Source organism: Xiphophorus maculatus, chromosome 15 (genome assembly GCF_002775205.1).
Source record: "Xiphophorus maculatus strain JP 163 A chromosome 15, X_maculatus-5.0-male, whole genome shotgun sequence".
In the NCBI taxonomy this organism is placed as follows: Eukaryota; Metazoa; Chordata; class Actinopteri; order Cyprinodontiformes; family Poeciliidae; genus Xiphophorus; species Xiphophorus maculatus.
The window spans coordinates 17,427,757-17,445,737 of record NC_036457.1 but is presented as its reverse complement, the minus strand read 5'-3'; the positions used below and the strand labels follow the sequence as shown (position 1 = coordinate 17,445,737).

The following is a 17,981-nucleotide window of genomic DNA, read 5'->3' as shown; positions in this document are numbered from 1 at the left end:
CAGATGAAAATGTACAGCTAGAAAAGTTTAGGGGGAAAAAAGCGTAAGAGGTTGAGTCGAAATGGGAATTTTACTCTTACTTTACGATTTCAAAAACTAAAAAGATCTGAATATCATTCGGTAAAACGAGTCTGCGTTTTAAGCCAGAGCGTGTAACACACGCTGCCTCTAACGATCCCCTTAGAAGCACTACAATGCCCGGCTCCAAAAATAACTGAGACATAAATAACCACGTGCGACGGGTTTCCCGATTTGGGAGCGATCGGGTGGCGGCCGTGCCCGACCGTGAGAGATGGTGTTACCGTCTGAGCTGGAGACTGATTGAGCGACGGGGCAGAGAGGGACAGGCAATCTCAGACGCAACATAACACGCTCCGCAGACTCTCGTGCCGTCAGGCCGCGGCTCCAGTTGGGGTTTGATGTTTCGCAGCGGACCTCCAAGTGGTCCGGCCGGACAATGCTTGGCAAACGCTCAGCGGTCATAAGGGTTGTGGTGCGAGTTGGAGATTAGTCTCGAGCATCTTCAGTGTCACATTTCCAACGCATTGTTAAAGAGGACAAAATGTTTCAAGTGCCTTGTCTTGACATAAAACATGAATTGTAAAACGGGTATGTCTGTCATGCGTGCAGCCATAAGTCTTTATGCAGCTTTAGGCCATGCTGATGTTTATGTCGTAAAAAGCTGGAGATGCTTTTTTTTTGGATTACACTCAGAAATGTTTAGAGTACCCAGCAAATGTACTCAAGTAAGAGTAGCGCTACTTGAACATATTTTTACTCAAGTAAAAGTAAAAAATGGAAGCTAACCAAAATGTAGATTTTGTGGTAATAATTAGTAAATATTTGGAAGGAATTTTTACGATATTTGCGCTAATGTACAACATTAAATGTGACTTTTTATTACTCACCGTATGAATCACGGACTGTAACTTCACATAAATAAAGTACGGCTGAGGCGGCAGTAACTTACATTCAGTGTTTTTGATCAATTTTGAAAACATTTGCAGTAAAATCAGAAAAAATTTTGGAGATTTGTTGATTTTGTGTGAACTTTGCAGATCAAGTAAAGGTAAAAAATGGAAACATCCAAGAGAATAAAAAAGTATTTGGTAAAAAGTCTACTACTTCATTTAATATTCAAAAATGACATTATCAGACAGACCAAACTATGAAGTTAAGTGGAAATTTTGGTATTTTAAGGATCAAAATGACTATAATTCACATAAGTAAAAAAAATAATGTTCTCAGTTTTTTTTATCAATATAAAACTTATGAAACTTTAACAAAAACTGCAGTTGTGTCTGAATTTTTGGGTTAAAACATGTTCGTTCTTCTATCAGTGGGTAGAGAATATAGAAATTGTACTCAAGTCAGAGCAGTAATACTTCATAATAAAATTACTCAAGTAAAAGTAAAAAGTACAGCGTAGTACAAATACTCCCAAAAGTAAATGTAATTGAGTGAATGTAACTAGTTGCTTCCTAACTCTGTTTACACTCAACGCCTCGTTATCTCCACCCTTTAAACACCAGGTGGATGTTTAACACTTGAACTACTCAACAAAAGCTAACCGTAGTAGCTCACCTGTAATCTGTGTCTGACCCTGCGGGTTGAAGGTGTTGGCTGCGGTGTTGAGAGCTGGTCGGGGCGTTTGCGTGGGAACCGTGACCCTCACCCTCATCCTCTCAAGCTCACTAAGGCGGTCTGAGAACAGGCCAGTTTTGGGCGGGTCCTCAAGTTTCTGACGGTGCCCTGAACAAAACAAAACAAAACAAAAAAAAAGAAAGCGAGAAGAAAAAGGAGGGGCTGCATCAGTTACGTTCATGTGACAATGGCAGGTCTTATCATTTTGGCAAAGGTAAGACAACTTGAGACAACTACTGTTACAGGTTGTTGCAACCAGTGTGTGGGGCTTGTAGGTCTTTTTCTGACCGGCTTTCCTGTCCCTTCTGAGAAAAAAACAATCCCCACAGCAAAGGGGGGAATAGGTTGGTTGGTTATCGGTATCAGTTTTCTGCCACACGTTGGTGTTTTGCATGTGACTTGTTACCATAAAGTATATCAAGTGTAAAATGAAACGTTCAGTTTTGTGAATGTTTGCTGCCCTGCTGGTTCACAATTCAACAAATATCCTCTGCAAGATGACGAGTCAGATCTTTAGTGCTATGACTCTCAGTTTGCTTTTCCAATTCAGTGGGATGATTAGAACAACTTAGAGAGAAATATACAGAGACTCTGAAGATGCACGTGTTTTGTTGGAACCTAAAGAAGAAGCTTGAAATAAACAAAAAAAAATCTATTCTCATATAGGCCACGTTTTATCGTGTAAAGTAATCAGACACGATTTATCATTTCTATGCTGATGATATTCAGCTCTATTGTTCTTCACTTTGTCTCTTCGGCTGGATGCGAGAGGCAGACGCGGAGATTTCATTTATGTAGTGCTACTGGAGACCGAGCTTTTCCACGTTGTGATTTTTGATTTTTTTGAGTTAATAATTAGCACCACAGCAGCTAATCGTTTTCGTAGGCTGGGCTTTGTGTGACGGCTTACCCTTGTGGCGCTCGTTCGTGTGTTTACAGGTCCACCCTGTGGATACGCAGCAAATCTGCCCAACTGTAGTGCTGGAGAGCAGAGAAGGTATTTGAAATGGCGTAGTTGGAGGCAAAAACGAGTGTGACAGTTCCTCCACGGGCTAAACCACCGACTCACTAACCCATGAGCCCACCAGGAAAGTCCCCAGTCGTCCCATCAGCCAGTCCACCCGCCAGTACTGTTAGATATGCAACTGTAGCTACTAGCAAACAATTAAAAATCATGAACTTAGATAACCCACGTGCGGTAAGCCACAACATACCAAACCAGGTACACTTTCTTCTTCTGAGCCCAACCCTTTTCCATCCCTATCAAGCCTGCAGTGGGAACCCAATCAAAACCTTCCCAGGCCGTGGGCCAGGTGTGGACTGCCGTTCAGTAAAGGTGGGGTATTATAAGAGGCCTTCTCACACACACACACACACACACACCCCCACACACACACACGCCTACACATAGTTCTTTTCAGCACCGACACAGCACTGTGTCAGTATGTCTGTCTGGTCTTGCACTAGTTCCCCTGTAAAAGCGGTAAAGTAAATATCAAACAGTGGAGAGCAGAAACTCCTGCTGTGTTTGGCCGAGCTCCAGCTGGCTCGGGCAGAAACAGTGAGCTACTTCAGAATCCTGCCCAACCTGCCTGCAGTCAGAGCTGGGAACAAAGGCCTGGCACTACACCTACAACTCAGGGTGGGTGTTGAGGAGAGCAGACATGAGGATAAACAAAAAAAAAAAAAAAAAGGCAGTCAATTCTCAAAGACAGTCATCATTTGTATTTCTAAAGCATCACACAAGGAAGGAAAAAAAAGAAAAATAAGAATGGTTTACCAAATGTATCACTGACATCCTGGCTGGAGGAGCTTTGCTGCGTATCGTGTTCAGCTTTCCAAGCTTCTGCAAGACTTTTTGCCCTTTAATGGGTAAATAAATGCAAAATGACAAGCGTGGATTCTTTCAGAGCCGCCCATTACAGCTTGGCACCTTTCCACCTCTGCAACTCCGCTTTATTTCGACCTCAGATATGCAATTAAAAACCATCTTGCTCTTCACAACAAATTATTTCACTGTGGAACAACATCTTGGAACCAAAACACCAAAAATCTTGCTGCAATGAATCACACCAGACAGGGGGGAAAAAAGGAGTCATTGATTGGTCTGACATGGTGTAATTATATCATTATAATTGTAGTGTGATCTCTGTGATTGCCTTGGTGCAGACAAGATATATATTGTTTGCAAGATCATTTGAAAATAAGAATCTTTGTTGAACATAGAAGCTCACGATTCTGTATTAGACATGTTCTCTTATTAGTCTGATGTCATATTATAATTTTTAATGTCTTATTTTATTAGCTCAGCATAAATGAAACAGTGTGTCTGATTAATCTATAGAATGTTTTGCACTTAGTGTAGTGAGTTACTGAAATAAGTGAACTAATGTTGTAGCTTCTTGAGGATGGACAGATGAACAGACAGTCAAATACATCAGTTGTTTTTTTTTTTACTAAAACAACAAGACATGTCTTCAGAAATGAAGGTCTTTGTCTCTGAGCACTTTAACAAACTAACCATGCATTTTGTGCTGCTTTAGAAGAGGTGGCCGTTCAGCAGGCTCTGTTACCGCCTTCGTCCGCCATCTACACGATGTCCTCCGCTGTTGTTGTGGTGTTTTTCAGACTCCACAGGAAAGACTAAGTCTGATTTAACGCCGCACGGAGAGAGAGAAAAATATCTGGTGTCGACAGTAATTCACTTCCATACTTCATTAATAGTGCGTCTCCATCATTCCGGCGGGTAATTTATTCATGTCGAGGCATTCCTCGTTCCTCCGTGTAAGCCGTGCCCAGTCAATCATGGCGTTTCCATTTTAAAACAGGCAGCGTTTCTGTCCTAAAAAAGCCCCGGGACACAGTGTGGGCTTTGTGCTCAGCCTGTCTCCTGGTGATGGAAATAAATAGCTAAAGGAGTTCCAAGTGAGATGAGGGGGACAGACACAAGTAGGAGGAGGACAGGGTGAGGAAGAGACCCCCGATGACCAGTAAATTAAGAGCTCTGAACCAGTCAGGCGACACAGGCCCCATTAGACGGGCCGACGGCAACAAATGGTGAAGCAGTTAAGAGAGGGTTTTGGATCGCAACGTCTTTCAGGAGGATCCGCGACGTCTGAGCTGCACAGGTTAAATTTACTGTTACTGTAAATATTTACAGTTAAGTGAGAAGTCAGCTCGGTGGCTCAACTATAAATCATTCATAGAGAAAAAGGTCGGGCGGGATACGGTTGCTTCCTTAAAACCGAAACCCCCAAATTAAAGGCCACAGGATCCTAAAACTACTCGACACGCTCCAAATTAAAATACTCAATAATTCAAAGTAGAACAAGAAAGTCAAAAAAAAAAAAGAAAAACACCCAAAACAAAACAAAAGTGTTTCAAGATGGATTTTGAAAAACAACTATGTGAAATTGCTCACATGCTTAAAATAAAGCAACACATTAAAACAGTTTTAGACACCAAAAGTCCCATGTGGAAATGTTACCAGACTCAGCAGTCATGGTAAGCTGTTCTACTCTACAGCCACACCTGAACAAATATACACCAACTTTTATGACTCATGAGAAATAAGAGAAGAAAAAAAAAAGGTCCATTGGATCCAATGAATCATAAGGTACAAAATGAACTTAAAAACAGAGTTTATGCCTTCTGGAAACAAGTTTCAAATAATTTTACTTTAAAATTGAGTTCTAACGAGGTCGGCTATATTTGGTGGGAAGCAGCACGGCATTTTTTGTCAAACAAAACTGTTTTGTTTTGTTTTTTAACAAGGAGGTGAGCTAATAATGATTTGGGCTTGTGCTAAAGTGAAGAGCCTTTCACCGTTAGCGATAGGGATCTATTTGAATAAATACCGATATGTTGTGGAATGGGTGCACTGTTATAGTTTGGGTATAAAAGAACTTAAATAATGTGTTGTAAATCAATACCTACCACAGATAGCTAGTGATTTAGTTAATAAGTTAGTTTTAATATTTTACTCATACTATATAGTAAGGAAATGGGATTTTATGTCACCGACAAATATTATTAAAGTGTTTATCTGTAATACTTCACAAGTCAGTTGGTCCAAACATGATTCAGAACCAAAACAAAGGGAAATATGGAGCAAAACTAGGAAACAAAATTGTTTGAGATTTAGGCAGTTTATGAGTACCTATATCCATATTTCTATATCTAATGCCTAAACAATAAATTGATTGGCTGGGGTTTAAGCACACAGGGGTGATATTGTTAAATGCAGAAGGAAAGAATTTAATGGCAATGTGTAGGTATGAGGTGATGGTAAAGGTCTGAGCTGACCATCGAAACTGTGGGGAAAAAAGGGAACAAGCCGATTACAGTAACCACAATAATCAGGGAGTGCAGATCAATTTTGCTTTTGCAAATATAAAGAATTTACCGTAAAAATATACAGCACGTACTAATGTACCCTTAGTCTGGTTACTGCCAGATATGAGCTTTTTTTTTTTTAATCTAAGACTTTTTGGTAAAATAATAATATGTAGGTTGGGTTAAATTATGTAGGAGCTATCAAAAACTTCAGGGAGTTGAAAAACTATTGGTTCATTCTGGCTGGAAATAGTACAATCTGAGCAAAAATGAATGCAATGGCAAAGCATCACAAGTTCGATTATGTGGCCAGAGAGTCTGTCAGAACAGTAATGGTCACCAGACAGAGCGGATTTACATTATGCATACAGAACCACAGTATGAAGATTGATAAGGGTTAGATTTTGTGTACAAACATTTCATTGGACTGATTTCTGAACCAACATGTACATGAGTGTATTGCGTCGTCTTTCACTCTGTACCAAAATGCACTAATCTGGCAGACAACTGCGGGACATAACCCAGCTTCCCATTGAACTAAGAAGTCCCGGTATTGCCTGTTATTTAATGGCTCTACATTCTTTGTGTCCAATGATTGTCACTAACTCTTTTAACAAAGTGTTGACACTGAACTTATGACGCTAAAGCTTTTAGTCTACATGGGAACCAAATTACATCCAGGTTAGAGAAATTCTTCTAGGTGTTCAGTTTTTTCCTTTTCGTTTTGCTAATTTGCTTCCTCTATCAGGAAGCAACTCTATCAGGTTCCGAGGTTCTATATTTGGACACAGAATACCAGAAAAAAACAAACAAACCCCAAAACACTTCTTTCACAAACTGCAGGAATGGAAGATGTCAACAATAACATTTAGGGACCAATCTACGCTCCCAACAGCCAGACCTCAAGCCCATTAGCTTAGCAAGCCTTGACGGTAAATACAGTTTTTCATGAGTTAATTACACCTTTTAGAGGACAACAGTTGCCAAACACAAGACAACTCAGCTGTTTTATCGGAACCCTCGCTGGGCGGAGGAATGAGCTGGGGGTATTTAAAGGAGCGGGAAAAGCGGATGATTTCACTGCCTTAGGGAAAGTCCCTGAGATTCCCATCATCCCTGTGAAAACAGCGGAGATTTTCGATAGCGCCTGCCACTTCCCTGCCCAGCCAGTGGCCGGAAACATGGACAGATTCAGACCAGATGTGAGCAACTTTAACACACACAGAAACACACTCTTATAAAGTAAAAAAAAAAAAAAAGAGAGAGAGAGAAAGGGGGTATGGAAATGTCTGGACATGCGATCATGAGCATTTGCACAAGAGCATCATTGCACACTGACACTGGCACCATTGGCTCAGGCACACAAACACACAACCAGAAATAATAATGGATCAATAACATGTCTTCAGATTATATCTTGAACCACTGTACTCTGATCCTAAAATAGTATTATTTTAGCCGTCTGGATTCTACTCTCAGCTGTTGATCTGATAACTGTTACTTAAAGCAAGTAGGCAACAGAATCCAAGTCCTCAATGATTAATGGCCGCATTCGAATGAATCTGATCCCGAGCACAGAAATCTCGAACCAATGACTTGTCTCTCATGTGCCCCCAGCACAGGATCTCTCTTAAACACAGCGCGACTCGTTTAGCTAGCTAGCTTAGCTGATTGTGCTGGATTTGCTTTTCTTTTTCAAACATTCCTCACCTCAAAATGTTATGAATCTTGGATGTAAATTGGTAAAACAGCAACCATTTGGTTGCTGTCCAAGAACAAGACAGGAAGATTTATGTCCCTCCTGCTAAATTTCGTTCACAAAAAACACGCAGCTTTAGCCAATACAGGGATAGCGTAGCCTAGCAAAGGGAAGTGATATGAAATGAGTCAGTCTGTCTGAATTAAGCAAACAAAGCATCCATTTCATGCCTATGAGTTTAAAAACTTCCCTTTTTTATAGCCGGTGTCTTTATGAACTCATCAAAAACGGAAGAAAAGGACAAAATCATCCAGTAGAGGGTCTTTATCTTTTAGGCACAAATTCAAGTAAACCTGTTAAAGCTCATTGAATTATTTTTCATTAATATTAAATCATTCAAACGGTTTGAGTACAAGTTTCTGCTCCCATTTAAATATTAAGTTCTCGCAAAATATCTCAAACCACTTTGCTTGCTGTTCTTATAGCAGTAATCAAGCAGAGGTTGGCTGTCAGCCTCAAGTAAAGGTTTCAAAAAGTTGCTTTTTTAAAACCAATGTAATTTTTCAAACTCCACCATTTTGTCAAGACATTTCCAAACAACAGTTAGACTTTTCCCCTTTTTTGTTTTCTCACAAAAAAGAAAGAAAACAGCAGATTTATTCACTTACATGTTTGAAGTCAAATTTCCTGTCACCCTGAAGTCATATTTTGGAATATTTTGAGGTAAACAACTGACTTATAGTCAATTTGGACTATTATGTGTTTAAAACATAGTGGATGCTAGAGTATAAACAGATTATTTGCACTTTGAGTAGTATATACTAGTATATTTACGGCAGTTATGAATGAGCCTGGTTGTTTACATAACAGCCCATGATTCAGACAATAATTCATACCAGAGAATCAACCACTAAATTGAGCCTAAGTATAACCATGACTGTAATATTCCATCATACTTTTCCCAGTCAGGAAGTCCCTTCAGTGAGAAGTCATAATTAAAATTAAGACCAGAAATTTTTACGTATGGATCATACAGCAAACTGTTGCTGCACTCCCCCAGCCAGCTGGCTGAAAAATGGCTGCAACATATTTCCTTTGAATCCTGAAAAAGTCTGCAAAAATCTTAAGAGAGTGGACACTAGCGGTTCCTACCCAATGTTTTCATCAGTGCGATTCTTTAGCTGAAGTCTATTTGATATTTGCCAAGCTAACAGACTGCTAGAAGATGTTAAAAGACGCCGGTCGTCTCTCACACGGAGTCGGCTTCGCTTCAAGATTGTCAAAAAAGCCAGGCAATCTGAAAGATCAGATTGGAAAGTGGTTATGGTGAAAGGTGCCGCCACATCAGACCAGTTTCACCTTCTGTGCTCCAACCACCAGACTAACAAACTCCGGCGCTCCTCCTCCCTTTTGGAAACAGCACCGCGGCACGTTGGGCCTGTATGAAGTGGTGATGCGATGTTTCTACGAGAACAAGCACCATCGCTACAGACTGCAGAGCAAATGTTGTGTACTTTTGATTAACAACTGGCCATAACCCTTTTACTATGAGTGAGTCTGCAGCTGCTCAAAAAACAGCTTTATCTTTTCTTTTGGGGGTTTCAGGTATTCACATCCAGAACATGAAGTAAAAGTTCCAAGAACATCATTTGCTCGTGTTGTTTTTAGCAATGAGCTTGGGCTTATTGCTAAAGTTTTGGTTGGACCAAAAACCTCTTTGATCCAAAGCAATATTCTTCTATTAAAACATCTAGAAAAAGCGTTTAAAAAAACCTTTGTGAGAGTAAAACGTTTGGTGATTTAGGATTCCCAACAAAATACCGTCAAGATATTGGGAAACTTTCTGGTAATATCCCTGTTTGCAAGAATCAAACCCTCCTATTGACATTGCTTTTAACACCACAGAAGGTGAATTCCAGAAACATCCGCACACAAACGCCCTCACACACACATCAACAGAAAGCTCTTCTGCGTATCGTCTCAGCTCAGAAACGTGTGACGAAAACGCTCAATCTGGAAAATAAAGAAAAAATGTAAATTTATTGTCCCATCATGCTCTCTGCTGAGGCCTTCACGGTCGCTCGGTGAGTTTGGACGATTGGGGTTGATTCAGAGTTCTCAGGCCCTCCTTCCCGTCCCGCAGGGCTGCCATCGAACCAGCCAGTCAGTGGCGGCGAAACAGTAAATCTGACGAATGAGTATTTCAGTGTTTTTATTATTATTATAATTATAATTATTATTCGAGGCTCTCACAGTGGCTGTGTTGTTTTTGCAGGGCGCTCAGGAGCAATGAATTATTTGAGATGGCGATCCGAAACTGGCAGAGCGTGGCGGCGGCGGCGAAACAGGCGAGTCGATGTGGTCCGAGTGCCCGTCCACCATGGGGGTCTGGTGAAAAAGCCCGGAGGAGGGCGGGAAGAGAGGAGACACTGAGGAGGGAGGAGAACGAAAACAGATTTTTTTTTTTTTGGGGAGAGAAAAATAGGAAGGAGTGAAAAAACAAAAAGCGAGATGAGAAAGGAGGTGTGGAAGACGAGGCAGCGAGCGAAAAAGAGAAGGCGAAGGAGGAAAAAAAAAAGAGAAAGAGGGAGCCAGGCTGTCGTGGAGCTCTGCCAGCCGTCTGTGTGGTCCGTGCGTTCCAGCCTGCAGGAAGCTAGCCAGGCGAGGGAAGGGCACACACACACACACACACACACCCACACACATGCAGCAACTCCCAAAGGCCATACATTTATTCAACACACTTTATACACATTTGTACAATACTGTACAAAGTTTAAAGAGCAAGACAGACAGTTTGGGCTGTGTGCGGTTTTCAGACAGGCTCCCTCTGCACCTTTCTGCTCACATTAAAGTGTTTTGACTCAGAACAGGGGAGAACAAATCCGAGAGATGTTTTTATTTTGGTGCAGCTCAGGGAGAAACCAGATCCAGACGGAGTCCTTTTTGTCATTATCTCTTTATGATTCACTTTGTGTCTCTTTATTCCTCTGTGTTCCTCTTTGTCTTGCCCTCTCTGCGAATAATTCTGTGTTGTAGGAGTCTTGGCACCTCTTCAAGGAACTTCATAAGACATTCAAGTGACTGGCTGCCTTGGGAAAAGCCTGGAGTATTTTTGCTCTTGTTTCATCGCCCCCCCCACCCTCATCTTTTTTTCCTCTCTCTCTCTTTCTTTCTCAATCCTGCTTTTTGATTTCTTTTCCTCCTGATGTTTGGGTGAGTTTTATTTGCCCAGTTCCCATTGTGAAAAGCTGCTTCAGCCGAAGCCTCAAGACGAAGGTGATTCTTTTGCAATCCTCTTACCTGGATTGAATCAAGAAGTTCTGCTTTTTTTCTTTTTCCACAGGTTGCTCAGAACATCAACCTTAGAGATAAAACATGCCCTGAATCCTGTATCTAATTTGTTTAAATAAAAGCCAGCTACTGATAACATCTAAAAATCCTCGTCTGCAATTAGCATCTGTAAAGGTACTTACCGTCAGGTTTGAACATGAATTGTAATTTTCAGACCGAATAGAAAGTGAAATGTAAAATGCGTGGGTAAATAAATCATTAGTATGACTGACTAAATAAAAATAAATTGCATAAAGAGCTCTTCCTGTCTCCATGGAAAAGATATGTCGATTTTTCTGCTCAAAGTATGAAAAATTCAGCTTCCCCCCTTCTATTTCCACCCAGGTTTAAAGCACAGTTTTCAGAAGAGAAGTCCAAACTATTACCAACGTATTTCGTGTAACTCTAGAAGGATGTGAAAAAGGAGGTTTATGTTGGGTTTAATGTAGTAGAAAGTACAACCTGTTATTGCCGTCTTTTACGTTTCCCAAAATCGAGGATTAAAAGTCATGCTGTGTAAGATAAACAATTAACAGCAGCAATTTGTCAAGTGTCACCGGGTGTCTAACCCCTTTAAAGTCCGCCACAAAGAAAACAGCTAAAATGTCACACTTTGGGACAGTGCATTCGTCCTACGAGCGGCAGACATGATCGAAAAAAAACTTCTTAATATTTATGTTCGCGCATTTTCTGGCCTTTCATCCGCAGTTACATTTAAAGGCAGAATGATGTGAAAACTTGGATCGTATTCCCTTTGATCGCGTCTACAGCGCCTGGCAAAGTATTGAGACTATTATGTTACTGACCAACACAAAATAGTGAAGCAGAGGGGAAAAAAGATACTTTTTGAAACAGCTCAAGCTCTTTCAGATTGGATGGATAGCTTCTTAAAACATCTATTATGAGGTCTTGCCACAGATTCTAAAGTCTTTTGAAATCGGAGCTGATGGCGGTGTCGATGAAGGCAGCTATTCCAGTCTAGTGTAACAGTGCCGTGTGTTGGGAGATGCCAACTTAAATGAATAAATTCCCTCACCTGTCTGTCTATTTGTGATTCCAGGTTTGCTCGTTCATTTCTTGTTTGCAGTCATGCCATTATCTTGGTAGGTTAGCACTATTTGTTGGTAAGTCAAATTAAAATACATCCAAGTTGGTGGCTGCAACATGACAAAGTGTGAAAATGTCCAAGATGTTTGAATACTCAAATGCGTCTGCATCCCGCAGAATCGCAGCCGAACACGCAGAAGCAGCATCCAGCTTCTACGCGCCATAAATCTGGAAGAAACTCCCAGAAACCTGCAAACATGCCGAAACACTGAGTTCCTTTAAATCAGTCTGTTTAGAGTTGCCTTTGATTAGCAGTAAGTTGAACATTGATCAACCTGTTTGATGGTTGATGTATTATGTTTGTATGGCGTAAAGCCTTTGAACTGCTGAACTGTGCAATCAAAATAAACTTGACTTTACTGATTTAACTTCAGTAAGGCACTATGTCTGACATTCAGGAAGTCAACAGCGGTCATTTAGCCCTGCATATTGAAACAAACATGTTTTTTGTTAGCTCATCCTACAGGTTTTACATTTGACTTTAAGTATTTTAAACAATATGATTTATTAATGACATGTAGGCATATTTTAGTTCCAATCTTTCAGCTCTGCAACACTTTGCATCTAAACCCGAAGCTGCTGTAATGCTAAAGACATTAAAAAGAACACCATATGCACATACAAGTACAGTGGCTTTGTGAGTATGTGGATGTGTATCACAGGGGCTTCTGGCTTGGCAGACAGGTCTTCTGAACCACTAATATTGTCTGCAGGCTTTTAAGTAACCAGGGCCTCCTCACCAGACTTGTTAACACCCTGACCAAAACCGAACCAAAACACACTCCCATCCCCAAACCCAGAAGCCCCAAGTCTCGACTTGTCCAGGTGCCAAAACAGCAAAGATGGATCTGACCACGAACCTCCAATGGCGCTGACGCACAACATAAACTCGCGCCCGCTTACGAGGCGCGAGCCCCAGAAGAGACAGACTGTGATGGATGCCACAGCGGGGTTTTGTCACCTTCTCTGTTCGCCTGCGATCAATTAACTCTAATGAGAACAGTGGGTTTGGACAGAAAGCCTTGTTTATTGTGTTATTGCAGCTCCGCTATAATCACTCAGGAAGTTTGTCTCAGCTGGCCACAGTCACCATAAGGAGCAGCTGAAAGGAGACAGAACCACCTATAAAAGCATATTGGTTTAAACAGCCACTCCCTGTCTATTAGCTCAAAATGACATTTAATGAGGCCTATTAGCTCTGCTCCAAATCTGCACTGTGGCTGCACTCGACTAATGACACCCATAACACACACATACACACACACAACACACTCTCTACCCTCTCTCTTTCCCTGCGAAAAATGCAGCATGGGTAGAAAGGCGGGAGATCCATCGCAGACTTTTGCAGATCATATCTGCGTGCACAAGGAGGAAACACACACACACACACACAAGCCCACACGCCTTCACACACTTGGTGAGCTGTTGGGTGCAGTGGCAAGCCACAGGGTAACCAAGAGCTGTCAAGCCATTAAGGACAATGCAAGCCGCAGAAACCAAGTTAGCCTACTGCTAATAGCGCAGTGGTCAGAGGGACCTGACTAACCGCTTACCAAACCCACACACAAACACACGCCCACCCCCACCCACGTGCACGCTATAAACCTCACACCACAGATCTTTAAACAAAGTCTCGCTAATATTCATCACTCTGACCACGCAATTAATTAAGTCGACTGAGCAGAGATACGAGGACCATACGTTCACGGGTGGTCCCACTTTATTCCTCCACAGATATTAGATGGGGAGGGGGAGAGACGGTGGGGGGAAATCACATCCGTCGGAGGGGGGTGGCATGTTGGACTCATATGGCAGCCATAAGGCTCATCAAACACAGGGACAAAATGTCCTTCCTGAAAGACACCCACCACCAGATGAGCTATTAATGAAAAGTCAATAAAACTGCAAAGTGTTAAAGGAATATCAATAAAAGAATCAGGAATGTCCCTTTACTTCTACTTTCCAGACCGGCCCACACCGGTCTAATCGAGGGTTATTGTCGGCCTTATTTTCCAGAAACAACACGTTGTTTTGACAGCAGAGAGCCATAAAGCGCCCGTGTATGTCAGAGCCCTGAGACGGCCTACTGTTTCCGCAGCTCCGCTGACCCCTCCCCGCAGGGGTCCGGTGCACTACAGGCCCCCCTAATTACCCGCTCGTTTAACACAAAATAAGAGCTGTAATGGCTGACAAAGCCCACCATGTCTAAATGAAGCATTCACAGATAGAATCGCACGGTGGGAGACAACAGCTGCCCCTCGGCTCAAGTGAGCGAGCGCCGAACATTTTGACAACAACAACAACAAAACAAAGGGCGGGAGGGCCAGCAGGGGAGAGGGCACATGTGTGTTTTGCCACCCTTAGACCTCAGCGTAATGACCCCTGAGAGGGATACGTGTTCTGGCTTTAGTTCTGGGTAAATTATACCACCGGGGTAATTCTGACCACTTAACAGCAAAGCAAAGAGGTTCAGGGGTTATGTGGGATGACACAGTCTTTACGATTCAATTACAGAGCCTCGCAAAAAGGCTCAAACTCTTTAAGGCTGAAGTCTTTCACATTTTGGTCACATTACAACCACTAATTTTAATGTATTTTATTGGGATTTTTATTGTATTTTCTAAACACAAGGTAACATCTAAAACTGTGAGGGTTTTAGATGTGCAGTGGCAAACCACAGGGTAACCAAGAGCTGGTTGCCTTCCCTGTCTATTAGCTCAAAATGACATTTAATGAGGCCTATTAGATATGCAGATCTAATATCCTATCAACAAGATACAATTTTAGATAGGACTAAAATCCTATTTTATTGTTAGGATTTTAGTCCAACTCACTGTTAAAAGATAATTCAGCTCATTTCTCAATGACACACCTAAACAAAATCCAGTTCAACCAATTCGCTTCAGAGGTCATCTAATCAGCCCAGCTGATTAACTGAGGGTGCATTCACACCAGCTCTGTTTAGTCCGTTTTAATCGAACTCCAGTCCTTTTGCCTGGAAAGTCTGCAATCGACTTCTGATGCGGACCAAAGACGTGAACTCTGGTTCGCCTAAAAACCGGGGCCTTGGTCCGGTTGAAGTGAATTCTGGCGTGAGGTTTGATTGTTTAATGTAAACGGCAAATGAACCAGAGACCGCTCCGCTCAAAAAGCAGGAAGCGGAGTACACCGCCCGGCATTCTGGGTAAACACAACCAAAACAAAGACGAGATACTAGAATTAGCGAGAGAAATGGCTCATAGTCTTTTAACAAAGACAAACAAGAAATCCTACAGCTTCTGAAATCTGACTCTTCTCCATTTTTGTTTATATTTCGTGAAGAAGGAAGTTGCACTTATGTCTTCTTCAGAGGTTTCCATGTTGTTTCCTTCAGTGTTTCTTGGTGCAGTGCCACCACAGACGAGTGGGGGAACATGTTGCTCAAAGGGTTTAGTTTGTTTCACACAGTGCAGTGTGAAACTGAACCTCACCGGCTCAAAATGTGACAAATGTCACAGCTTTGGTCCCCAGTTGAACCGACTCTGCCAAACTATCAGGTATGAAAACATCCTGAATCTCTATGAATGTTCTCCAAAGTCCTCACTACTTTATTAGCGAACGCTTGTGATCAAACAACATCATGAGGGCAGAAAAACACCCGACAGGCCAGGGAGGAAGTAATGGAAATGTTTAAAACAGAGTTACAGCACAAACTAAAATCTGAACAACTAATGCTGCACTGTTCCATCATCCAGAAATGAAAGGAGTATGGGCACAACTACAAACCTAGCGCAGCCAGTCATGAACTGGATATATCCGGTGGTAAAAAGAGAGCCGCTGCAGAAAGTAAGCCATAACAAGTCCCATCAGCGTTTGCCAGAAACGATGTAGGGGACCGGGCAGCATTCAGAAAAGACTACAGTTCTGCTTCTTGGCCTGCATGCAAAACGCTGTGTGTGGCTGGAAACTAACGCTGCACGTCACTCTGAACACACCGTCCCCATGGGAAAACAAGGCAGTGGGAGCATTATGCTGTGGGGATTCCTTTTTCCAGCAGTGGATGGAAGTAAGTAATAAAGGTCAACACAGAAAAAAAACAACAACAAAAAAAACGGTTATAGGCTGGAATAGAGTTGAATCTCTGCTAGTACTATCTTTCGTATAGTAGAATCTTTGGTACAACTAAAAGGTTCATGTTCAGATGTTCTCCAATTTGAGCTACTTTTACAATTAAATATTGTTAATAGGATTTTAGTCCAACTCACTTGCAGCTGTAACTGAAGCAAGCAGTGGTACTGACTCAGAGGACGCATCGAGATGCACGCCACATTTTGTCTGTGAATTGTTTTCTCCCGTCTCGCAATCCTGCACAACTACGTATGGGTGTACCAGATAAAATTCCAATAAACACAGAAGTTTTTGACTGAAACTTGACAAAATGTGAAAAAATGTAAGGGGTTTGTATACCTTACATTTAAGGTATACAAATGTAAGGTACATCTTGTTGCTTGTACTTGTGACAGTGCAATGACAATAAAGTTGAATTCTATTCTATTCTATTCTATTCTATTCTATTCTTTGCAAGGCGCTGCACAAGTGCAATTAAGATTTGCAAAGTCGAATTACTATTTTTTTCCTTTCTCACAACAAGCAAAACTCTATCATCCCATTTATTCTCAACAAAACAGAGTCCTCCTGTGCAGTTGCTCGCGTCTCTTTAACTCGGCTCTGGTTTTCTAAACAAACTCAGTTCCGACTCCCATCTGCTCGCCACCGAGTAATAGGACTTGTTTGAAAGTCCTCTGACGGGGGACAGCAGATGCACAGGAAATGCTTTTGATCAAACACTGGTGCGAACGGGAGGTGGTGGCGGCAGCAGCGGCAGCGGTGGAGGAAATGAAGTGGGCGTGATTGCGAGAGCATGCGCGCTTCGAGGACAAGCATGTGCCTTTGTCTCGGGGCGCCATGTCTGACTGTCGGGTGTGCGTGAGGCGTTTTTCTGGCACCGAACGCCGGTTTCCTACAACGCTGAGTGATGGTGGTAGTAATCCTACTGTCTCCTGGCTCCTCTGTGTCCTGGTGCCATATGTGACCGGGCAGGCTGGGTGGGTGGGTGGATTGTTTGTGATGTGATATTGTTCACTGAGACGCCTTGAGATGAGAATATCGTTTTTTCTTTTTTTTTTTTTTATGAATAGGGAGGAGGGTTGTGGAAACAGCTGCATGCCAGACCAGTTGGCACTGTTGTCTACAGTAAAGTTTTTTTTTTTCCTCCTCAGTTGTTTTTATGTGGGCCATTAAAAGAAGCTGATGCTAGCACTCTGCTACCCGGAGTACCCTTTCAGGAATACTTTGTCTCACGTTCATGTAAGACAGGAAACTGAACATCGGCTCGTCTTTATTTAACTTCCTATCGCTTGTCAACTTGTACAACATGTCAGACCCTTTCAGCTAAAATACCTTAGCGTCTCCCATCGATTAGCTTTAGCTTTTAGCTGTTGGGCCACTTGTACAGTTTAGTTAAAGCGCAGCTGTTGTTTTTAACATCAAACAGTTCAGTTTGTGAAAGCCAGAGGAAATGCTTTGGCTCTGAAAGGACTTGTTCAGGTCCAGTGGAATTTTTATCGGAACCGGAAGTAAATGTAGAAAGGCTGATAGCTTGTCAGGTTGCGACTAAGGATCCAGTTGTATGAGCTGTTTTAAGGAACACCAAAACTATTCACACTATATTAGTGTATTTTATGTCTACACTCACAAGTTTGTTAAATTTATAGTTGTCCTTCCAACTAAATGTCTTCCCATCAACAGCTGAGACATTTGGATTTAGTGACAACCTGCGACATTTGGAACAATAAGGAGTTGTTGTTTTTTTAAAGAATTATCC

At 41.9% G+C, this 17,981-nt stretch overlaps 1 protein-coding gene across 6 annotated transcripts in view; it reads right to left on the bottom strand.

Annotated features, from left to right (window-relative positions):
* The window catches only part of LOC102236639 (runt-related transcription factor 2), a 61,630-nt gene that overhangs the window by 13,559 nt on the left and 30,090 nt on the right, over nucleotides 1-17,981 (bottom strand). For 5 of the 6 annotated variants that reach the window (XM_023347867.1, XM_023347868.1, XM_023347866.1 and 2 more), the window contains one exon: nucleotides 1,585-1,752. The exons of the other annotated variant lie outside the window; for it this stretch is intronic. In XM_023347867.1, coding sequence (XP_023203635.1) covers nucleotides 1,585-1,752 — 168 coding nt within the window. The remainder of the gene's footprint in view (nucleotides 1-1,584; nucleotides 1,753-17,981) is intronic. 6 annotated transcript variants of the gene reach the window in all.